General features: G+C 38.0%; 1 protein-coding gene across 2 annotated transcripts in view; it reads right to left on the bottom strand.

Moving 5' to 3' along the window:
* The window catches only part of GLCE (glucuronic acid epimerase), a 109132-nt gene that overhangs the window by 4448 nt on the left and 78979 nt on the right, over window positions 1–25705 (bottom strand). For both annotated transcript variants that reach the window (XM_037054233.1, XM_037054234.1), the window contains 2 exons: window positions 7525–8120; window positions 5236–5481 (listed from right to left, as the gene is read on the bottom strand). In XM_037054233.1, the coding sequence (XP_036910128.1) occupies window positions 5236–5481; window positions 7525–8107 (829 nt within the window). In that variant the 5' untranslated portion in view covers window positions 8108–8120. The remainder of the gene's footprint in view (window positions 1–5235; window positions 5482–7524; window positions 8121–25705) is intronic.

The following is a 25705-nucleotide window of genomic DNA, read 5'->3' as shown; positions in this document are numbered from 1 at the left end:
TTGAGTCTTAGTTTCTTCACATGTTAAATAGAGATAATATTACTCTGCAAGGTCATTGTGAGAATTTAAAAAAAAGATTGTGGCTTTGATCATAACAAAAAATGATAGTGACTGTCACTATTATTCTGAAGCTACTGGCTTCAGAAGATGATCAAACAGTAGAAGCTGTTCAATCTGGCAAGTTATCAAATAGAAAACTTCTCTTGAGTATCAGTCGTACAGTAATAACTGGCTCCCCCAAACACGACTTTCTGCCCACCGCTGTGCTGGGTCTACCACGCAGAGAGGTTGAGCACACCGAATCAGACAGCAGCAACAGCAAGAGAAATGACCAAAAAAAATGCCATACAAATTTTATAATATTAAAGGCAAATATAAATATCTTGATCTTTATAGAGCTTAAATATTCAAACAATTTCACAGGTATTATCTCATTTGACCCTTACAATAATCTACCAAGGCTGGTAGAGCAGGAATTACCACTTCCGTTTGAGGATGAAAATACTGAGGCTTTGCAAGGTTAAAAGGTTTGCCCAAAGCCAAACGCTAATTACTGGTGTAGTAGAGACTAGAAACCAGGATTCCTGAACTCAAATTCAAAGATTGTGAAAAAGAAATGATATTGGAAGTAGCATTCTCATGAGAGTAATCAGTGAAAGAGTTATTTCTCTTAAATATAACCAGAGAGTCAGATCTGCTTTGAGTAGTCCTTGGGGAAATCTTTAGTGTGTGACCAGGAGTGAAGACTAGAAATGTGAACTGATGATAGTGTGTACAGTGTGATTAGTTTGGAGAGTATTAGCATGCTGAGTTGATTGTTAACTCTCCCAACACTAGACTTTACCAGTGTGGATACAATTGACCCAAGGCTCTTAATTACTTCATCTGAGGGACAATTATGGAAAGTGTATTAAGAATGAGAACATCTTGCCCTGGCTGATGTGGCTCAGTGGACTGAGTGCCTTGCTGTGAACCAGGTCGCCTGCTCAATTCCCAGTTAAGGCACATGCCTGGGTTGTGAGAGAGGTCCCCAGTGGGGGCCGTGTGAGAGGCAACCACACACTGATGTTTCTCTCTCTTTCTTCCTTCCCCTCTCTAAAAGTAAATAAATAAAATCTTTAAAAAAGAAAATTAAAAAAAAAGAACGAGAACATCTTGAAAGACTTATGCATCAAATGATGCTCCAAGTGATTTTTTAAAAAATATTTTATTTATTTTTAGAGAGAGGGGAAGGGAAGGAGAAAGAGAGGGAGAGAAACATCAATGTATGGTTGCCTCTCATGTGTCCCCTACTGGGGACCTGGCCTGAAACCCAGGCATGTGCCCTGACTGGGAATCTACCAGCAACCCTTTGCTTCACAGGCCCATGCTCAATCCACTGAGCTACACCAGCCAGGGCTTTTAAAAAGTGATTTCAGAAGTATACTTGTACAGTTAAAATTGACTTAGTCTGGAAAAAATGCCAATACAAAATCTCTCTCTTAACTAGAATTTTCCTGCATCAATAGTAAAATGGAATCTGATGCTCAGTGCATCCCTGAAACACTACAGGATTCTGTTGACTTTGAATCACTCAAGACTGAATGACATTCAGCAAAGCAGACTATTCTGAGTGCTACTTATTTTTTCCTTCCTAGGGTAATGCTTCATTAGTCAGACAAGAGTATTAACTATGATGTCCATTTTCACGAAAACGGTAACAATGACCCATCTTTAGAAGTTCAAATGGGACAAAGTTGAAGAAGTACCCATTTTTCTCCCTGAGTTCCATTCTGATTTTCACTTTATGTATATAAATCCAATGAAACGATGTAGTTCTGTCAATCACCTTATATCTCAATATAACAGATTAGTTTAAACGACTCAGTAAGGAATGATGTCATGGAATGTAACCTTTTAAAAAACTACTATTAATCTTCCTAAAACCTCACACCACCAGAGGGGATTATTGAGCTACATAGGAGAAGTGACACAGAAGTCACAATCCCCAATTTAAATCAATCTACTGACAATCATAACCTTCATGGCAATTTTATGAGATAGTTCTTTTAACTCATATTTTATAGATGTAGAAGAAAGGTTAAATAACCTGTCAACATCATTCAGAAGGATGTGAATAGTAGAAAATGCAATGTGACTATGGGTAGTTTTAAAGCAACCACAGTGCTTTAAAGTTACTAATAGAACACTCTGAGTTTCCTAACTGTTTGAAACCCATGACCTCTTCTCTGAGCAGTTACTCCCAGGAGTCATGACAAGTGTCTATTTTTAGTATATGTGTACACATACTTTAGGCAACAAAGAATGATAAACATTTAAGAGTACTCTTTCAACCGATGTTTTCACATAAAACACAAACTGTTACAAGTCATTCACTTTAACCACCAGGTGTACTATGAGAGTGAGAAGAGGCCCTACTCAAAACACTGGGGGATCAGGGCCAGACGGAAGAGAAGCTCACAAGAAGCCTGAGAAAGAAGGGCTATAGAGAGAGGAAAAAGTGTGACCATGGAAACGAAGTAAAAAGAGTGCTTTGGGAAAGAAAAAACTAATTTAATTTTTAAAAAGATTTTATTTATTCAACTTTAGAGCGAGGGGAAAGGCGGGAGAAACAGAGGGAGAGAAACATCATTGTGAGAGAGAAACATCGATCAGTTAGCTGCCTGTCGCCCCAACTGGGGTCCCTGGCCCACAACCCAGGCACGTGCCCTGACCAGGAATTGAACTGGAGACCCTTTGCTTTGTGGGATGATGCTCAACAAACTGAGCTGTGCTGGTCAGGGCAGAAACTAACTTAATTTATTAGAGTCGGACAGGTATAAAGTTTCAGTTCATTCCATTTGAAAATTAAGAAGAGGTGAAAAATATTATCCAATAAACAAAACAATAAAAAAACATGCTGTAGATCCATGTTATGATTCTTTCCTCCAGATGATTTTGTACCTTTTGGGGGTGGGGGGAATCAAGGGCAAATAAGAAAACATAAAAGGCCAAAAACACTCAGGCCTTGGTTCTCTGGAGCCTCATGTCACTTAGGCCTATGCTTTTACATCCAAGTCCCGATTTCTTCTCAACAGTGATTCTCTGAATTTCTCCCCTACGAGGTCGATGTTTTCTAAAAAGCCTCATTTCCCATACCAATGCTTTAATAAAACAGACTCACTGCTGGGATTCCTTTCTCCTGCTCTAAGCAACAGTACCCATGTAACTCCAAGTCGCTCTCCCTCCAGCACTTGTATCGAGTGCCACAGCAGGCATACCCAGGGTATCCAAACAAGCACTCCATCCCCAACGAGCACACTCCCATCAATGGGGAGTTCCAAGTACAGCTTGTGCCCTACTGGCAGAGTTACCATCATGGACAGAGTTCCCTCCTCCACATGCTTGAAACCACCTTAGGAAGTAGTTGTATCTCCAGCTACTGGCTGCAGAACGAAGGGCTAAAGCGAGGGTCCCTCACTTTGTTGAGGGGGCCTATCTTTTGTATTACCCAGGGCACCCAAAAGTGCACTGTAAAATCTATTGTTCTAAATAGGATAGAGTTCAAAAGATTGTTCTAGAAAAACTCCCAGCACTTGAGATTAACATGAGGGCTGCTGTTTTCCACTTGAATCCAAACAACATTACTAACTAATGCCAAAATAAATGCCTTTGGTGCACACCAAGCCTAATATCCTTTTGCTTATTCTACTCATTTCCTGCTGCAATAACCCCTTAGGTGTCACAAGCTAAACATTCTTAAATATTTCCTACTTTCTCACCCAGCCAAACCTGCTGTTCTACAATAAGCAAAAGTGTTCTATGCACAGAACGCCGTAGAAGAAAAGGAGTTCTAGTCACAATAAAAATGAAAGGTCACTCATTATTTGCACTGCATTAAGCACTCATAAATCCATTCCTTAAGGCCACTCAGAATGAGTAGATTTGTGTTGTGGCTTTCAAGGTCTGCGAATTACCCAATCATCAATAAAGGACAAGAAGAGAATACAAAAGCAGTCTTATAACCTCTTTTTCTATTTACCAACTGCAAGGTTGGTGGGAGATGGAATGAGTTCTGTTCTTGACATTTCCCCATAGAGAATTTAGGCCTGAAGTGCTAGCTAAAATTATTTCATTGTCCTTTTAAGTAATGGATTTATTAATTCTCATGGATATTGATTAGTAGAGAAAAATGCATTACATCCTAATTAATGAGACTGTCTTAGTAAAAGGGGAAATGTTGCATAAAGTTAATTTGATTTTATAAATGATTTTACTAATGAAATGGTTTTATATGAAGTTTGAGACAATCTAGTACACTAACAAAATTCAATATGGATGCATGCCTAGTTGGTAATGCTGTCTTACCTTTGAAAAAATAAAAAACTACTGTTAAAAATAGGCAAAGGAAAGGATGCCTCTCTATAAATGCAAAATAGTTAAAAAATTGAAGAATACAGCCCTGGCTGGTGTAGCTCAGTGGATTGAGCATGGGCCTGTGAAGCAAAGGGTCACTGGTTCAATTCCCAGTCGGGGCACATGCCTGGGTTGCAGGCCAGGTCCCAGTGGGGGACACAGGAGAGGCCACCACACATCATCAATGTTTCTCTCCCTCTCTATCTCCTTCCTATCCCCTCTCTCTAAAATATATATATATATATATATAATTAAAAAATAAATACTGCACTTAAGTATTAAAATAGACACAGAAACTTCATNTGGCTGGTGTAGCTCAGTGGATTGAGCATGGGCCTGTGAAGCAAAGGGTCACTGGTTCAATTCCCAGTCGGGGCACATGCCTGGGTTGCAGGCCAGGTCCCAGTGGGGGCCACAGGAGAGGCCACCACACATCATCAATGTTTCTCTCCCTCTCTATCTCCTTCCTATCCCCTCTCTCTAAAATATATATATATATATAATTAAAAAATAAATACTGCACTTAAGTATTAAAATAGACACAGAAACTTCATTCTTATGGGCTCTACATCCCTGGAGAGAGATGCACACCATGCCGTAACCTGGGCCTAAATATTCAGTCTACGGCTTGGTTCTTCATACAATAAATATGCCTTTTATACCTTGAATTTTTAGCTGTTTCTTTACTAGGGATTTCTCTCACTTGAGTGACACAATTTGTTTCTTTATATATGTAAAATAAGGGTCTGCTGATGTATTTGGAAAAAAAAAACAATTTTAAGAGAGACTCAGACGCCAAAAATCAACATAAAGTTAGCAGACACACGATACGTCACTTACCTGGAGCAACGAACTGTTTAACATTGGTGGATCTAGACTTATCAGTCACACTAGCCACAAAGCAGCCCTTTGGCACGGTCCAGTCATTGGGCTTGCTGGTTTTGTCCCTGTCTTCTGCTGTTTCGTACACCTCGATGTGAGGAGGTTTCTCAGTCAGATTCTTGCTGTAATGACTTAACCCATACTGTGCAATTTGGATTGGGTAGAAATAGCCTTGAGGTCCCCACTGTGTAGATAAAGGTACACCTATAAAATAGAGAAACAAAATAAATAACTATGTCCAGATAGTCATAATTTTGTTCTGAATACCCCTCTTCACTGTTTTATTTCTGGGGATATTATAAGGTTATCAGCAAAATTTGAGCTTCTTTATTATACTGTCTTCATATTTAACTAAAAATAGTACCAAAATACAAGATATGAAAAAACAAAATTAAGGGTTCATTCACTTTCATTCATTATTTGTTGACAGCAAATGCGATGTTGTACATTATCTTTTAAGGACTGACTTTTTAGGTAACTTTTGCTCATAGTTACAGATGTCATGTTTCATAATCCTGCTTCATACACTCAAGGTTTGCACTATTTAAATACATGTAGATAATGTTACTATAGTTTTACTATAGAATAGTAACCCTGAACTTTCTTAAACATTTATACTTAACAATCAAGTTAACTGCATATTCCTCTCTCTCCAATGTCGAGATGTGTTCTCATAAGTGTATAATCTGATGGTTAAAGCACTTGCTTAAGAACCCACTTATGATTAGGCAACTTAAAGTGTAAACAAGCTTGCAACTCTTTTTCGTATCCTTCATGTCAAAATGCAATTCTTGAGAACAAGCAGTGTCTTTTTAAATGAGTAAAAGTTATATGTTTAAACAAAGTTATATGTTTCATTATTAATGAAATAATTCATTAATGGATTACCTCTTCTAAAGATCTAAGGAAAATTTTTTAAGTGCTTGGTGTATTTATTTTAGTAATTCCCTACATGGGAAACACATTCATACCAGACTGCACAGATAACTGTATTGTTGCGTCATGGCGCTATGTGGCGAGGGATACACTCCTGTCTGTACGTAGCTCCAGTCCTAGTAGAAACTGGAAACCTATAAAACTGAACGTGTTATGATGTAGTTTCAACATAATTTAAGAAATCAGGGGCCAAAGAAGCTAAGAAACCTAGGCTACAAATAAGTTTTTTAACTTCTGAATTCTTTTTCCAAAGGGTGGTTTATTTTTTCAAAATTCAAAATTTTATTATTTTCATTTGTGGTAATAAAAGGAAGGTTTATGCAATCCCGTTAAAGATGGGTGCTAACTATTTACAATAATGTACAATTGGTCTAAGAACTGATATACCCCAATCAATGGAATAGCTGGCCAGAAACATACTCTAGTATTCAAAATATTTTAGTATAATGATAAAGCCTGCATCATGAATTAGTGGGGAAAAGAGGAGATTATTCAATACATGATAGGGGGAAAAAGTCTAAAGTAAGACCTTATTCTTTTACCATTTACCAAAACATTAACCAATTTAGCTGGATTAAAAAGTTAAATGTAAAATAAAACAAAACCATAAAATTGTTAGTGAAAGTACAGAGAAACTAAACACAAAAGGAAGAGGTTAAAAGAATCCTGAAATTTAGTAAATAGAACTGAAAACTTCTAACATTAATAAATCATAAGTGCAAAGTCAAATTCAGTGTGGCTTTCTGATCAATCCTAGGTTTGAAATACAAATTTCAAGTTGTACTAATGCCCTCCTAAGAAACACCAACTGCTCCAGGTTTGAAAAACAATTTGCAACAGATGATAGCAGTTCAGAACAAGTGGAGGGAAAATGGTATCTACTGTCTACTTCTGAGGACTTTAAATCTCCACTAGGAGATGATACCCAGCTAATCTGGTAACAAGATTATATTGGGACACTGATGGGTCCATTGAATGGTCTTTGCTCCTTTCCATCTTCCTCTCATAGGATAATTATATATTTTAACCAAAATTTCTGGAGCTCCTGTGCCTTGGCCTTATTGGTGAAAATTTTAGATTATGAGGCAGGTTAATGGAATAATCCTATTTGATCAGGTATAAATATAAATAACATCACCTAGAAAGTTGCCCCAGGTCCAGAATAAATTGTTTCTCCCTCCTAAGTCAGAGTGATGAAAGGCCTCTTGCTAGCAAGCTATGTACATACTCGCTATATAACGAACACCTACAGTTTCTTATTCCTCAATACAACCGAGATAGAAAAATGCAGTGGAGCAGAGATATACTAACCTTCAACCCCACTTATACACTTGACTCTGTCTCGAACTTCCACATTGTAGCCTTCAAAGGACATAAACACACCATCAGGGTGATAAGGAGCTCTCTGTGCATAGACTTTGGAATAGCTATGAGAGAATTCAAACCGATCATAGCCATCATACTGAACCACCTTTCCATAAACGTCAAAATATTTCTCTACCCAAGTGAAAGGAAGAAAGATTTCATTCCCCTCTCGTCTCCCTTTAATTGTGTGGTCGTCATTTATGAGACAGTCAATTTCTTCATACTTGAGCCCTAACACCTTGCTCCCCCCATTGCCATTGAAGCCCCCAGCGACAGGGGGTGCTCTCTGCTGTTCTGGAGGAAACGCCTCCTCTGAGTGTTTGGCCAGATGATTCACATAGTTGTTACTCTCAGACGCTGCTGCTCTTTTTTCTGATCCATCCACTCTGAAGCCGCTACTCAGGTGCCGTGGAAACTGGATCGTTTTGTCGCTGGAACACTTATTCCACAAAAGTACTGTAACCAAAGTGAAGAGTGCACAGATGATAATCAAAGTCTTATAGTTGACCCGAGCTGCCAAGCAACGCATATTCAGACCATACCTATGGAGTCAAGAAGAAAAAATCATGCATTGATGTACTACTGACATTTCACAAGATTTTATTTTTTTATGTTGCATAACCACATTTGGCAAATTTTATTAATCACATGTAGTTTACTCAGATTTAAAATTACTAACTCAAACTTTTTAGCAGAGACAAAGAAAAGACAAGAGCTACTTTCCCTTCTTATTGGTTGGCCAAAAAGTTCATTTAGTTTTTTTCTTAAGATGGCTCCAGTAGCACTTAGTTCTCTCTCTCTTTTTTTAATATTTTATTTATTTGCCTTTTAGAGGGGAAGGGAAGGAGAGACGGAGAGAAGGACCGATGTATGGTTGCCTCTCGTGAGTCCCCTGCTAGGAACTGGCCTGCAATCCAGGCATGTGCCCTGACTGGGAATTGAACCACGATCGTGTGGTTCGCAGGCCCGCGCTCAATCCACTGAGCTATACCAGCCAGGGCTGTTCTCTTTAATTTCATTCAAAACAATTCTGTTAGACTGTATTGTGACAGCTGTCATATCAGTGTTTATAAAAAAAACTGATCAAAATTGGTGAATATTTGTGCAGTTTTTAATACTGAAACTGGAAGAAAATATGTAAGATTTTTGGCATATTGTACTTTATTATTTCAAGAGAGGTAAAAATGCAACTGAAGCACAAAGAAAAGATTTGTGCAGTGTATGGAGAAGGTGCTGTGACTGATTGAATATGTCGAAAGTGGTTTGTGAAGTTTCATGCTGGAGACTTCTTGGGTAACCAGTTCAAGTTGATAGTGATCAAATCAAGACATTAATTGAGAACAATCAACGTGATACCACTCAGGAGAAAGCTGGCATACTCAAAATATCCAAATCGATAAAATTACTGGTGAAAATGAAAAATGCATTTTTCAGTTTATGGAAAAAACTAAATGGACTTTTTGGCCAACCCAATAAAATGCTCAGTTGGCATCACCCTCTAAAGCAGAGATCCCCAAATTTTCTGTTTGTGGCTCCATTTGTACCTTAGTAATTTTTTCACAAAGCTCATAGGCCCAAAGAAACATCTAATAGTTCCATTTATTAAAGTAGTTGGGCCCAGACAACTTAATACATATTTTCGTCTTCACAACTTAGTAGCTATTAACAAAAAAACAGGTCTTCTTAAGGTAAACACTGACATCCATGCTGCCAAATCCAACAGTGAATTTTCAGTGCTCATCCTCCTTGTCCTCTTAGTATAAAACACTCGCTTCCCATGGCTTCCCGGCCACCGTTCTGTCTTGGTTCTCCTTATGCCCCACTGGCTGCGCCTCCTCAGTCGTCTTTGACCATTCCTTCTCATCTCCCTGGATCTCAAATATGGGAGTGCCACAGGGCCCCAGTCTACAGACCTCTCCTTATCTCCTCATCCCTCAAAACCCAGTCTCAAAGCCAGACCTTTCTTTCGAACCGCAGACACATATTTCTAAGTGCTAATCCAAGTAACTGACATCTTTACTTGGACATCAAAGGGACTCTGAAATATAACACCTAAAACTTACCCCCTAATCTTTCCCCTCAATCTGTTTCTCGTTTCTACCTGCTCAGACTAGAAATCTTGACTTCTTTCTTGCTTACCTCATGTCTAATCAGTCAGGAAATCCTACGGGCTCTACCTTCACATTATACTCAGAATCTGAAAACTTTTCTGTTACCTCTATTACCACCACGTCAGAGCCACTGTCATCTTTCACCTGGAATACAGTGATGACGTCCAAACTGGTCTCGTGCTTCTACCCTTGCACTACTATTCTACCCCCAAGTTCACTTTCAATGCAGCAGTTGGAATGATGCTTTTAAATGTAAGTTCGATCATGTCATTCCAGTCAAGATGGGAGAAAAATTTGATGCTGTTGTCCCTGCTGGTCACATGGTATACCAGCCAGCTGGGATTGCACATAAGCAGTCCCAGTTGCCTGTTGCTAGGGTCACTGAGAAACATGAAAAATCATGGGTTAGTTATATGTGCAATGTATGGACCATTTCAGCCTGCTGAGAGTAAAGGAAATAATCAGTCTCGTTGTTTGCTATCGTAGATCTGTAATTTATTTTGTGGTGTAAATTCACAACTACTTAAACAGTTTTTATATATTTTATTTCTAAAGAGAGGGAAAAGGAGGGGAAAGAGAAACATTGCTGTGAGAGAGAAACATTGATCAGTAGTTGCCTCTCCTATGTGCCCTGACCAAAGATGGAACCTGAAACCCAGGCATGTGCCCTCACCAGGAAATGAACTGGCGACCTTTCACTTTGCTGGACGATGCCCAACCAAGTCACATCAGTTAAGGCAGCACAACTAATTTTATTGTTTGTAATCAACCTTCCCCATTTCTTCGCAATAATCCCTTTTAAAAACCAGTGAGATTTTTAAAAAATCAAAGCACAAAATGAAAATGCTTAATGAAAAATTACACAATGAATTTGTTTCTCAAGAATATTGATGGTGAATATGTAAGCCATTCATGTAATTCCAAGAGCAGGTAAACTTGGAGCTCTTGCCTGTCTGAAAACAACTTTATTCTGCTCTCATCTTTGATTAATAGTTTGGTAGGATATAGGATCATTGGCTGCACAGTGTTTTCTTTTGAAACGTTGTCAGTAGTAGTTTAGCATTAAAGGTCACTGATGAGAGGTTTGATTTTAGACGGACACTTGTTGCTTTGCGCATGACTTTTCTCTAGATCTTTTATCCTAGGAATCCTGCAGTTTCACGAGAATGTGTTACAGCGTGACGTCTGGTTCACTATTTCAGTACTTGGTGTGTCCTTTCAATCCAAAAACTTCTGTCTCCTCATTCTTGTTTGATGGATGTTGTATCTTCTTGCAGCTCTGAGTATATTAGAGCTCCTTTTTTTTTGTAAAGTTCTCTCTGGTTAACTCTAGTTTCTCTAGTGGCATATTTTCTGATTATTTTAGTCTTTCATGCCATTAGTCTTCCTCCCATGCCTTGTAATCTCTGGTTACGCATTCATATTTAGGCCGGAATGACACATTAGCCAACACAGATTTTCTCTGTTACTGTCAAGATGGTCTGTTTTTTCATTAGATTGCTCTCCTGAGGGGGCCTCTGTGTAGGCTAGGTATACAGTGTTCCTTTAAGGTTGTGTAGGAGAGGAGCCAGCAGGCTCTCTAAATGCCAGAATAAAGATGGCTTTTCCTTTTGTTCTGGGGACATAACTTGTACCCTAGAAGCCTTAGCTTTTCCCAATTTCTCTACGGGAAATCTGCCTGGTGTTTTGCCTGGGTTCATGCCAACTATCTGTAATCCAAGTACAGGGGTGGGAGAGGTATGGGGAAGTGAGAAGAGGGTGTCTTTTAGTACTCGGGAAAAGATTCAGAAATCTGTTCAATTATCACTCTTGGGTAGTCTTCCTACTTATTGTTATTGGCTCCTTTATTTCTTATTTCTATGCATTTTATTTCTGTGGGGCATCAGGAGGAAAAGGAGGCAAAGATATGGGTTTAATCTACCTTGGAAATCATACAGACTTCAAGAGCTAGAATCCAATAACATTTTATCATCTACATTATTACTATGAGAAAATGTGTTGAATGCTAAAAAAACAAAGTGTGATATAAACTAATCTTCAGAGAATTTCCTTATATTGTAGTACAAGTAAACTGATAACACCAAATGGTGTTTATTTTATAAAAGGTCCATTATTAAAAACACTTATCTGGCCCTGCCTGGTGTGGCTCAGTTGCTTCGGTGTCATCCCACAAAGTGAAAAGGTCACTGGTTCAGTTCCTGGGCAGGGCACATGCCTGGGTTATATTTAGTCCCTGGTCCAGGTTCAATGAGAGGTGCTACCAATTGATGTTTCTCTCCCACATCAATGTTTCTCTCCCTCTCTTCCCTTCTCTAAAGATACATAAATAAAATCTTTTTTAAAAGCCCCAAATAAGTACCTGCCACAATTTGAATCATCTGTCAGCTATACTTAATATGTAGATCAATTAAAATAGACATATAAAGCTTGTTGTTCCCCCCACCCCCCTCCAGCTGGTGTGGCTCAGTGAATTGAGTGCCAGCCTGCAACTCGGGGGTTGCTGGTTCGATTCCCAGTCAGGGCACATGCCTGGGTTGTGGGTCAGGTCTCCAGTTGGGGGTGTATAAGGCAACTGATAGATGTGCCTCTCACACGTGTATGTTTCTCTCCCTCTCTTTCTCTTTCCCTTCCCCTCTCTCTAAAGATAAATAGAATCTTAAAAAAAAGAAGAGAAATATAAAGTTGTTTGGTCCCATCTTTGAGAAGTGCTCATTCTCCATGATCCAAATGAGAGTAACTCTGCTCATGAGAACTAGGGTACCAACATGATAGGGCACAAGAGAGGAAAAGAAAGAAAAATCATAATTTAAAATATTCAATAACCTTTATGCCTTGATTTTACCTGATGCCATTCCTTACTAAAAGCAATCAGGGCTTCTTAGAGAAATAGAAGATTCCAGGTCTAGGACCTTCCATTTCAGAAAACATAAAGACTTTCAAATATCAACAGGATCATAATCCAGGGGATCAATAAAGTAGAAGAGGACAAATAGAAGAAGATTGGAAATATATAAAGTTGAAAGATACCTTGGAGGTTCACTGTATTTTTCTCTATACTGTTCTTTATGTTGAAATGTTTTCATAATTTAAAACATAGTATCAGAGCAAAAAGGCACAGCACAGGGATTAGCCTGAAAGATCCCCTTCCTTGCTAGTCAAACTTTTGAGAATTAAGACCAATGCTAACTGATCCAATAAAAATCCATGAGTCTACAATGATATTAAAAAAGGAGAGAGCCCGAAAAAAAAACTTACATTATCTTCTGAGCTGGTTAAAGAATTTATCTGACCTTTGTAGGAGAACAAACCAACAGCCTTAGATGTTAGGAAAAATTCTGTTTTACAGACAAACTGTGGCTAATAATGTAGAAATAATTTTTAAATTTCTCTTCTTTAAAATAATTTTTATTTTCATTACCATTTAATCTCATTATACCTCCCCACGGCAATCATCACACTGTTGTCCATGTCCATGAGTCCTTTTTCCTTTTTGCTTCATCCCTCCCCCGACCTCTCTGCTTAGCTGTCATTCTGCTATCTATGAGTCTGTCTCTATTTTGCTTGTTCAGTTTGTTCAACATGTGAATGAAATCATGTGGTATTTGTCTTTCTCTGAGTGGCTTATTTCACTCAGCATAATGTTCCCCAGGTTCATCCATCCTGTCACAAAGGGTAAGACAGCCAAGTAGTATTCCATTGTGTAAATGTCCTGCAGTTGTTTTATCTACTCGTCTACTGATGGAAACTTGGGCTGCTTCCATATTTTGGCAATTGTAAATAACACTGCAATGAACATAGGGGTTCTTTTCTTTTGAATTAGTGTTTTGGGTTCCTTTGAATATATTCCTAGAAGTGGTATTGCTACAAGCTTTGCCTGAGATTTTGCTGCCTATGCTTTCTTCTATGATTTTATGGTTTTAGGTTAACATTTAAGTCTTTGATCCATTTTGAATTTATTCTTGTGTGTATTATAAGAAGATGGTCTGGTTTCATTTTTCTGTACATATCTGTCTAGTTTTCCCAACACCATTTACTAAATAAACCATTTTTAGCCCATTGTATGTACTTACTTCCTCTGTTGAACATAATTGACCATAAAGGTGTGGGTCAATTTCTGGGCTCTCTATTCTTTTTTTTTAAAAGATTTTATTTATTTACCTTTAGAGGGGAAGGGAAGGAGAGAGGGAGAGAGATATCAATGTATGGTTGCTTCTCATGTGTCCCCTGCTGGGAACTGGCCTGCAACCCAGGCATGTGCCCTGACTGGGAATCGAACTGCGATCATCTGGTTTGCAGGCTCGTGCTCAATCCACTGAGCTACACCAGCCAGGTGGGCTCTCTATTCTGTTCCACTGATCTATGTGTCTGTTTTTATGCCAGTACCATGCTCTTTTGATTACTATGGCCATATAGTATAGTTTGGTATTAGGTAGCATGATTCCTCCAAATGTGTTCTTTCTCAGGATCACTGTTGCTATGTGGAGCCTTTTGTGGTTCCATATAAATTTTTAAAATATTTATTCTAGTTCTGTGAAATAAGTCATAAGAAACTATAGCAATCTACAGTGAAACTATAGATTGCTTTGGGTAGTATGGACATTTTAATGTGCTAATTCTTCCTATGCATGAACACAACATGTGCTTCTACTTATTTTTATCTTCTCCAATTCCTTTCTTCAGTGTCTTACAATTTTCAAGTACAGGTCTTTTACACCCTTGGTTAGATTTATTCCTAGAAATTTTGTTCTTTTTGAAGCAATTGTAAATGGGATTGCTTTTTAAATTTCCCCTTCTGTTAGTTATTGGCATATAAAAATGCAACTAATTTCTGGATATTAATTCTGTATCCTGCTATTTTGCTGAATTCATTTATCAGTCTTAGTAGTTTCTTGGTGGAATCTCTAAGGTTCTGTATGTACAGTATCATGGCATCTGCAAATAAAGACAATTTTACCTCTTTTTTCCCAATTTGAATGCCTTTAACTTCTTCTTCTTGTCTGATTGCTATGGCTAGGACTTCCAGTGCTATGTTGAATAAGAGAGGTGATACTGCACATTCCTGTCTTGTTCCCAATCTTAAGGGGAATGCTTGTAGTTTTTCCCCATTGAATATATGATTCTGGCAGTGGGTGTGTCATATAAGGCCCCTATCATGTTTAAGTATGTTCCCTCTATTCCCACTTTGCTGAGAGGTTTTTTGTTGTTGTTTTTATTTTTTTAATATAAATGGGCCCTGGACTTTATCAAGAGCTTTTTCTGCATCTATTTATATGATCATGTGGTTTTTACCCTTCATTTTATTTATGTGGTGAATCATATGTATTGATTTGTAAATGTTGTACTAATCTTGCATTCCTGGAATAAATCCCATCTGATCATGGTGTATGATCTTTATGATGCATTGCTGTATTCAGTTTGCTAATATTTTGTTGAGGATTTTAGCATATATGTTATGTATGGCCTATTCTTTTCTTTCTCTATAGTGCCTTTATCTGGTTTTGGAATTAGGATAATGCTGGCCTTGTAAAATGAACTTGGGAGTGTCCTCTTTTTTTGAATTTTTAAAAATAGTTTGAGAAAGAAAGGTGTTAGTTCTTTTCAGAATGTTTGATAAAATTCACCTGTGAAGATATCTGGTCCAGGGCCTCTGTCTGTTGGGAGTCTTTTGATTCCTGCTTCAGTTTCACTAGGTACAATCAGTATATTCAGATTCTCTGATTCTTCCTGGTTCATTTTTGAAAGATTATATGTTTCTACAAGTTTATCCATTTTGTCCAGGTTGTCCAGTTTGTTGGCATATAGTTGTTTATAATATTTTCTTACAATCCTTTGTATTTCTTTGGTGTCAGTTATTATTTCTCCTCTTTCATTTCTGATTTTATTTATTTGGGCCCTCTCTCTTTTTTTCTTGATAAGTCTGGTTAAAGATTTGTCAATTTTGCTTATCTTTTCAAAGAACCCAGCTTAGATTCTTTGATCTTTTGTATCATTTTTAAGACTCTATTTGGTTTATTTCTGCTCTGATTTTTATTATTAGACAAAGAAATTAGAAATTAGAAATTTTCAAATATCAAAAAGTAGATTGCATTGACATTTTGGTAAGTATAAATGATAGTAACTTTCAGAGCTAAAGTGAGGGTTTTCTGCTGACTGGTGATAAACTTCCCATTTAACTTTAACTTTTGCCACATCCATGAACTAGATTAACCTTTCAAGTTACAAAAAAAAATGTTTTAAAAAACCATAAATCCAAAAGCCTTGAAACCTCATCTATTGCTGACCCTAAAAATCTATTTTGTTAGAAACTTAATCCAATAAAAATTGGCTTTAGTAACTTTGGAGATCTAAAACAGAAAATAACATTCAGTAAGATTGTAAAGAAACTGGAAAAACTTTGCAAACACGAATAAAAATTAGGAAAAGCAAAATTTAACTTAGGTTTTCTTGGGAGAGCAAACTGTTCTCTTCTAAAATGATCTTCATCCTTGCCTGGTGTGGCTCAGTGGATTGAGTACAGCCCTGACAACCAAAGGGTTGCTGGTTTGATTCCCAGTCAGGGCACATGCCTGGGTTGCAGGCCAGGTCCCCAGTTGGGGGCACATGAGAGGCAACCACACATTGATGTTTCCCTCTCCTTCTCCCTCCCTTCCCCGCTCTCTAAAAATAAATAAAATCGTAAAAATATGTATCTTCAATTCAAAGAACTCTTCTGTGATACCTTACTTTTCAAATTCATTTTCCTAACCAAATATTTCAAATAACCATTAGAATATATCAGTAAACATTAGAACTGTGAATATCAGAAGGAATCTATAAAATAGGAAGGTCATATTTCAGTTATGAATAATCTTTAAATAAATTTGTAAAAGATTGCATTGAAAGAAATTGGCTTTTTCTTTCCTCTGAATAATGTAGACCAATGCTTGCTTGCTCACTCTTTTCTCTCATTTATTTATATATCTAACAATTTAATTTGTTATAATCTTTGGTATCAAGTAGATAGAAGGAACAGTAGTTGCTCAATAGATAATCAAACTGACTATATATACAGAAAATAATGAGACAAAAACTATAAAAAGGCTATACAAATTTGGTGTGAAACACAAAGAAGGAAGCCTGTAACTTTCTTATTTTTGTAAGGCACTGAGGAAAGCTTCAAGGTGGAATGAGTAGAAGGTTGACGGCCAAGCATGCTCCCAACTCAGGGTATTTGCACTTGCTCTCTCTCTCTGGTACTGTTCCCCCAAATAGCCACTGGCTGGCTCCCTTGCTTCTTCTTCAGGTCCTTGCTTAAGGCATAATATATCAAAGAGGACTTTTCTGACCCCCCTATCTAAAATAGCAGTTCTCACCCTGTCATTCTCCAGGTCCTGGGTAAATCGACTTTTCTTCTTAACTTGTATCACCACTTGATATTATATATACATACTTAGATTATGAGCCATCTCTAATACACTAGAATTTAAATTCCACAAGGACTGTGATTTCATTTCTGCTGGATCCCCAGTGGCTAAAAATGTGCCCAGTTCACAGTAGGCATTCAGTGTAGATTTGGTGAGTGAACAAACAATGTTAAGCATGCAATTTTAAAAAATAACAGACATTTGAAATAGACAACTTAGTTTTTTCCCCCATATTTGGGTATTCTGAAATCATAATCCAAGTAAAACTGAACATAATGTATGCAAGAGAACATGGCTTGTGATGCTGTACATTGGTCAACTCTTTAAAACGTATTTACAATTCATTATTGCTCTTAGTTATGTTCCATCCATCTACTGATTGATAGATCAAGATTTAAATTGTGCAGTCAACTGGTTAAGTATTCTGTAACAGCTCTAACTCAAAAGAAAACTGAATTAATATTTCTGGTGGTTAGGTCCCTTCCGGTAATGTAAACAAGCGGTATTCTCTGGCAACTAACCTCAAAAAGGACAAACTGAGAAGATAATTTTGCTAGTCTATTTTTTAAAATAACAAAGTTAAAGTAGTCTTCGATACATGTGGCTCAATGCATCAAATAACATTATATTTCTAGGTAAACATCCCAAAGAAATTGAGCAGGGGGTATATGGTATATTACATTATTTACACTTTAGAAGTGAAGAGAATAAGTTATAACAGCCCACAAGAACTTCACTAGAGGACAGGGACAAAGCCAAGATAAAAGAGAATTTAAACCTTATTAAAAATTGTATTTCCCCTATTTTACGGATGATAAAACTGAGGCTATGTGATGTTAAGTAATTTACTGTACCTAGGTCACAAGATTACTTGATAGTTCACTTGAGATTTGAACTCAAATTTGTTTGACTCCAAACCTTGTGTTCTAGCTGACATGTCACAGGGTACCTCTGAGCATATGTATACAGCATTTCTGAAGCTGAATACTGCCCTTCCCCAGGGGATATTCTAATCTCTATCAGGTTATCAGTTGTGAATTGAACTCAGACATTAACAGGTCTTATTCTAGACAAGGCGGAATTTTGATGTTGAATCAATAGTTTTGCAAAGGTAAAATACAATTTTAGAAAAGGTTATCCAGGTATTCTAAAAATTTATTAGTATTTCTGGATGAAGCTACCTGAATTTTTGAGTTTGCTTCAAATTAACAGTGTAATTACATGCCACACTAAGGAAAGAGTTGAAATGAGTAATAATTGTGGATATTTATGTATATACAGTCCAATAAAGCCCTTGAAAATAGGATCCCCACTGGCCCCACAAACCCAGCAACCACTTACAAATGCATTACAAAGCTTCATTTCTGCTAATAATTATACTGATGTTCTGGGATAGCTTGTTAGAGCAAAACTTTTCTCCAGCGATAGAAGTGGAACATAATTACAGTTTCATCAGTCCATGTTAATTTGAGGCATTGAAAATAATATGTTGGTGTTCTAAAAATCCTAAGGAAGAAGCATATATGAGAGTAACTAGCATTAGTATAAAAAGCTGGGGTGTAAAAAGTATAAATCTTAAAATGAAAATATCTTCATTTCATGATTGTCTTTAATTAGCCATGGCCAAAAAGCAAAACAAAACCAAAAAACCAGAACCTGAAATATAAATGTTTTAATCTTTTTTTCCTATTGAGTTTAATTTCTGGCAAGAAAATATAATCTTGGATTTAGATTGCCTATATTACCCTCGGAATGAAAATTATCTGTGACATCAAAGCTCATATTTATCTGCTCAGTTACTCAACATGAATCTGCTTTGAAGCAACTTAACCCAGTACTTTTGCTTTCTCTGCCATTCTCCTATAAACTTATCCATTGCCACAAAAGGAAAACAATGAAGCAAAACAAAAATGAAAAACTTCTAACTATAGAAGCAAAGGAGAACCATTAAACAAAGAACGTTACTTGTATAAATAAACACTCAAAAAGAAACTTGGGGACTGGGGAAGATGCACTTGTGGTCTGGTACTGTATCTGCAAGAAGAGCTGAGACCACCTGGTGTCTTTTATTACTCCAGAGTGTAGAAGCTCACTTTCTTCTCCTCAATTAAAAAAATGCGGTAAAGAGACTTCCGCCAAGATGGAGGCATAGGTGGAAACACTGTGCCTTCTCCCACAAGTTTGAATACAACAAAGGTTTGGAGAACTAGGACACACCCAAAGACCAGAAAACGGAATTATACGGAAGTCCGACAACTACGAACCGTTCAAGGGGACGGTAAGAGAGGCGGAGCCAGCAGCGGAGCTGGGTCGGGCAGGACAGATCCCCTGACCTAGGTGCGCAGGCAGCCCGGAACCAGTAGGGGTGCAGGGCAGACTGACCTCGGTCGCACATTCGCGCACAGTGAAACAGACCACACAGGCCCCAGGGGGCGAACCCAGTGGTGGAGGGCTGACGGCGGTGGCACACTCGCGTGCAGTGGAACGAAACGCGTGGGTCTGGTGACGGTGGTGGCTGCGGCGCCGAAGCAGGGACCGTTCCCGCCGCCTGCCAGACTAGAAACGTGCGGCTGGTTCTCGATGACCCACTATTGTTCTTGTGGTAAAACACAACCCTAGGAACTGGAACGCCTTCAAGACAGCCTGTAAGTTCAAAACTACATCTGATTATAAAATGAAACTCCCTTCCCTCCCAAGCATCTGCCAAACTCTGAGCCAGCTTTGCACGCACACATTCGGCATGGAAATCAAGCAGCTTCCAAGGAGATGGCAGGCGGCAGACGGGAAGCCATTGTCCCTCTTTGACTCCACCCCCACATACGTCACAACCCAGCGACTGAGTTGCCCTGTTCAAGTGAACACTTTAGGGCTCTGATCTTGCTACAGAACAGGCACAAACAGCCCAAAAGATGGTGCAAAAAGAACTCAAAGTCCCAGAGCCAATAACTCTAAGCGACCAAGAAATTGCCAGCCTCTCAGAAGCACAATTCAAGACACTATTTATCAGGATGCTCACAGAACTGGCAGATTATAGTCATAAATTAGAGGAACAAAGTCACAAATTAGAGGAACATATGAAGGCTAAACTAATTGAAATGAAGGGAGATGCACAGGAAACCAATAGTGATGGAAAGGAAACTGGGACTCAAATCAATGGAATGGACCAGAAGGAAGAACGAAACATCCCACCAGAAAGGAATGAAGAAATGAGAATTCAAAAAAATGAGGAGAGGCTTAGGAACCTCCAGGACATCTTTAAACGTTCCAACATCCGGATTATAGGGGTACCAGAAGGGGGAAAGAAACAGCCACAAGTGGAAAACGTATTTGAACAAATAATAAAGGAGAACTTCCCCCATCTGGCAAAGGAAATAGACTTCCAGGAAATCCAGGAAGCTCAGAGAGTGCCAAAGAAGTTGGACCCAAGAAGGAACACACCAAGGCACATCATAATTACATTAGCCAAGACCAAAATGAAGGAGAGAATCCTAGAAGCATCAAGGGATAAGGGGACAGTCACCTACAAAGGAGTACCCATCAGACTGTCAGCGGATTTCTCAAAAGAGACCTTACAGGCAAGAAGGGGCTGGAAAGAAGTATTCCAAGTCATGAAATCCAAAGACCTACAGCCAAGATTGCTTTATCCAGCAAAACTTTCATTTAGAATGGAAGGACAGATAAAGTGCTTCTCAGATAAGGTCAAGTTCAAGGAGTTCATCATCACCAAGCCCTTATTATATGAAATGCTAAAGGGACTTATATAAGAAAAAGAAGATGAAAAATATGAACAGTGAAAGGACAGCAAACACACAGTTATTAACAACCACACCTAAAACAAAAGCAAACCAAGAGGACAGCTAGATCAGGAGTGGAACCATAGAAATGAAGAACACATGGAGGGTTAGAAACAGGGGAGTGGGAGGGGGAGAAGGCGGGAGAAGGCACAGAAAATAGCATAGATGGTAGGTAGAAAATAGATAGGGGGAGGGCGAGAATAGTGGGGGAAATATAGAATCTAAAGAACTTGAGACATCTTATAAACTAAGGGGGGGAGAATGGTGGGGGAGGGAGTGTGCGGGTGGAGGGGAATGAAGGGGGGAATAGAACAATTGTAATGGTATAATAGATAAAATATATTTTTAAAAAATGCGGTAAAATAGACATAGCATAAAAGTCATCATCTTAACCATTTTAAGTGTACAGTTAAGTGGTATTAAACACATTTATAATGTTGTGCTACCACCACTACCATTTACTTCTGTAGCTCTCTTCGTTGTGTAAGGCTTAAACTCGTTAAACGCTAAACAGTAACTCCCTATTCTCTCACACCACCAGCCCATGGCAACCACCAACCTACTTTCTGCATTTAGATGGACTAAGTATTTGATATAAGTGAATCATATAGTATGTCTTTTTTGTGATTGGCCTAGTTCACTTAGTTATAATGATCTCAAGTTTAATCCATGTTGTAGCACATGCCAGAATTTTCTTCCTTTTTTTAAGGCTAATTAATATTTGATTGTATGTATATATCACATTTTGCTTATTAATTCATCAATTGATGGATACTTGGATTGCTTTCATCTCTTGGCTATTGCAAATAATGTTGCTATAAACATGAGTGTACAAATATCTTTTTGAGATCATGTTTTCAATTCTTTTGAATATAAACCCAGAGGTAGAATTGCTGGATCATATGGTAATTCTATTTTTAAGCTTTTGAGTAACCACCATTGTTTTCCACAGTGGCTGTAACATATTAATTCCCACCAAAAGTGCACATCCTCACCAAAATGCACTTGCTATTTTCTGTTTGTTTTTTAATAGTAGCCATTGCACGTATGTGAGGTAGCATCTCACTGTGGTTATGATTTGCATTTCTCTAACAATTAATGATGCCGGGCATCTTTCTATGTGCTTATTGGCCATTTGTATATTTTCTTTGGAGAAACGTCCGCTCAATTCCTTTTACCACTTTTGAATTGGACTGCTTATTTTGTTATTAAGTTTTAAGAGTTCTCTAGTAATCCCTTACTAGATATGTGACGTGCCAGTATTTTCCCCATTCCGTGGATTGCCTTTTTACTGTCGATGTTGTCCTTTGATATACAAAATTTAATTTTCATGAAGTCCAATTTGTTTCTTTTGTTGTCTATGCCTTTTGTGTTATATTCAAGAAATCATTGCCAATCTAATGTAAAGCTTTTGTTCAAAGTTTTCTTCTAAGAATTTTATAGTTCTAGATCTTACATTTAGGTCTTTGACCCATCTTTGAGTTAATTTTTATATATGTTGTAACATAGAGGTCCAACTTCATTTTTTTGCATGTGGATATGCAGTTTTCTCAGCAACAGTTGTTGAAAAAGGTTGTCCTTTTGCCCACTGAATGTCTTGGTATTCTTGTCAAAAATCATTTGATCATGTATGTCAGGGTTTATTTTGGGACTCTATTCTAGTCCACCGATCTGTATGTCTGTTGTTATGATAGTATCAGACTATTTTGATTACTGTAGCTTTGTACTACTAAATTTTAAAATTAGAAATGTGAATCTTCTGATTTTGCCCTTCTTTTTTTGCCCTTTTTTCTTAAGTTTCTTATCCGCTCTCTATTGTTTCTGCTGTACAATTTAATTTGGATACTGCATATCTAGTAACCTATTGTTTCTTATTTGGATACTGCATTTTTAGTTTTCAACCTACAGTTTCTCTTTTTAAATACTTTATTGTGTATTTATTTATTCATTCATTTATTTTTAGAGAGAGGGGGAGGGAGGAAGAAAGGAAGAAAAACATCAATGTGTAGCTGCCTCCTGCATGCCCTACACTGGAGATCCGGCCCACAGTGCAGCCCAGGCATGTGCCCTGACTAGGAACCGAACCAGCAACCCTTTGGTTCATAGGCTGGCACTCAATCCACTGAGACACACCAGCCCAGGCAACAGTTTCTTATATTATTCAATATCCTTTTAATTTATGCTTCCCAATCAATTAGCTAGTCCACTTTCTTCTTAGTCTACTGTCTTATAAACTTATTTTCCATGTTTTACTCCAAATACTCCACAATTTTTGAAATTTTCAAGTATTTTTAAAAACTTCCAAAGATTCCCTAGTTATTAAAAGTGACCTTTAGTGTTGTGGACAAAAAAGGAGCCACATGTTGGACCTGACAAGCTCAGGGGAGGCCTGCATGGTAGGCCTTACAAACTCAGAGACAAATAAATCACTTCGGAAGGCCTGAATATAAAATTCCTAACTAAAAGCAGTCATGGTCCTAGTCACCTCCTAGGGCTGTCAAGCTACCTAGACAATCTTGACCTTAAGTGAGCTTGTCTATAGTCTTTTTATATCCAAGAAAATACCTTTGAAAGGTCAGAGTGATCCCCTTTGCCAGACCCCTCAGGGCATAGCTTCTGCACCAGAGCAGGAGACCACAGAAACTCATTACCTTGTTCCTCATAACCATTTCTATGGGCTATAAATGGTAAATATTAACTATCCTGTACCCGCCAATATAAAAGTATGTGTCTCTCTGTTTTACTTTTTATCTAATCCTAGAATTTTCCACTTTGCTTTCTCCTGCCCCCAGAATCAACCATCAATGAATTTCATGTAACCCTCCTCACATTTCCTTTTATTCTAACGTATAGAATAAGCTGCAAAACTGCCATTTTTGAGAGCATTTTCTCAATCTGTTGAGATGTTGGTTTCTGGTAATTGCCATCAGTTTGGCTCAAATAAATTTATAAAAATTCTCTACAGGTTTGGATGTTCCTTATGTGACATATCAAGAATAAGCTTTTGCCCTGTACCGAGTGCCACATTCTTCTTTTTTAGTGGCTGCAGAGACTTATCTCAGATTCCGTTCTGGTTATTTTTTGTAAAACAGCTGCTGGATCTACAGCTTGATTTTGGGGGTTTGATTTTTCATCACAATACTTTAAGGCAGAGGTGTGAACTTTCATCAGAAAGTATATAATGTCTGATAGTTTCTCTTTTTGTTATACTAATATTAATCTGTATGTTCAGGTGTTGTTAGCCTGATACAGCAATTATAAAGTTCTTCATTAGCAGTCCATCTAATAGTTTTAGCTACCACTGTTCATTGTTTCAGGCATAACAAGATGATGCTCTTCTAATTCCATCAGCCCATCTTAATGTATTAGCTGAAATACTTCTGCAAAGAAAATCTTGCCTTTACCACCTGTTTGGTTATTATGAGGTATATAGTTTGTATAGGAAATGCAGAATTAGTGTTTGAATCTTTCTTTTTTACTTATCGATTTTAAAAATAATGAATTAGCTCCCTAAAAGCCTCCAAAAATGAACAATAAATTTTAGTAGTATATGAACTCACAAATTCTAATCATATCCATTGCAGTTATTACTTCTTGATGCTCAAATTATCCCATCTTTCATCAGGATGAATTCTGAAGAAGTCCTTTTGACACAACTCAAATTGTTTCTGATAGCTTTCCTGCTTTCTTGTACGACACGATACCCCAAGTTCATACAGCATACTTCCTGCCAAAGATCTGAAATGGCCACTCTTCAAAGAGTTCTAGTTACTTTCAATGGAATATCAAGATTATTTCTAATAGAAATTTTCTGACATTTCTGTATTTTAGGTAGACAAATACTCCCTTTCCATCCTTCAGTGCTGATGTACCATTTTTAGATATATTAGTCATTTCAATAGTGACTAGGGGTGGAGTTACAGGGAGTCAAACGCCTGTACTAGGTTCTGCTGCTACTAGCGGGCACCAGAAAAAAAAATCCTTATATATTCTAGCCATTGTCATTTTTCACAAAAGTACAAAAAACTGCTGAACCTGAGAAGAATGTACCTGCCAAGAAAGACTCCTCATGGTAATCTAAACTCAAATTCATAACCAGAGTGTAAAAGCCATTGTTTACAGAAGTCTCTCACATATGCTGCATTTCAGGGAACAGCCACAGACTGGGCTGTCAAGCCTCCTGCATTGTGTAACTGCTTTCTGAGCCAACCCTTATAAGAAAGCTCCTAGGATGGTATTTCAACCAATAGGACTGAGACTTTCCCTGTCCAATGGAAGCTGTGCAACTGTATCTTCATTTGCATCTTTACCAACCAATCAGAGCAGCTCCGCTCTGACTAAATAGGATAGTACTTTTTGGATCAATCAAATTGAGAAGATTTGGAGGCCTCATTTGTACAAGAACAAGCCAATCAGAGCCTGGGGGCGGGCACTACTATCTATGAAAGCAAGCTACTTCTACTTCCTGGGAATGCACTCTAAGTGCAGTCTTTCCACCACCAAAGACTGTGTTTTCCCAGGTGGAGCTGTATCTTCAGAGGTGGAGCTTCAACACTCCAGCCTCTTGGCCAGAGCTGTTTGACACCTGTGCTGTTCCGAACCATGCTATATCACTATTGAGCTTTTTCACAGCCATGCTGTCTCACTACTAAGCTATATCACAATTGAAATATTTGCACTGGATAAAGTCTCTCTTCTCTTCCTTCACTGCACTTCAAACTGGGGACTCCTGTTGCTGTTGTATTGTTAGCAATACTTTCAGTTGACAAAACTCAGAAATAGTACGCAGTCTGGACCTAATACATACCTACATCATCAA

The sequence above is a fragment of the Sturnira hondurensis genome, unplaced genomic scaffold, assembly GCF_014824575.4.
Source record: "Sturnira hondurensis isolate 20B ecotype Veracruz unplaced genomic scaffold, ASM1482457v3 Scaffold0008196, whole genome shotgun sequence".
Taxonomy (NCBI): domain Eukaryota; kingdom Metazoa; phylum Chordata; class Mammalia; order Chiroptera; family Phyllostomidae; genus Sturnira; species Sturnira hondurensis.
This window is presented reverse-complemented; position numbering and strand designations above follow the sequence as displayed.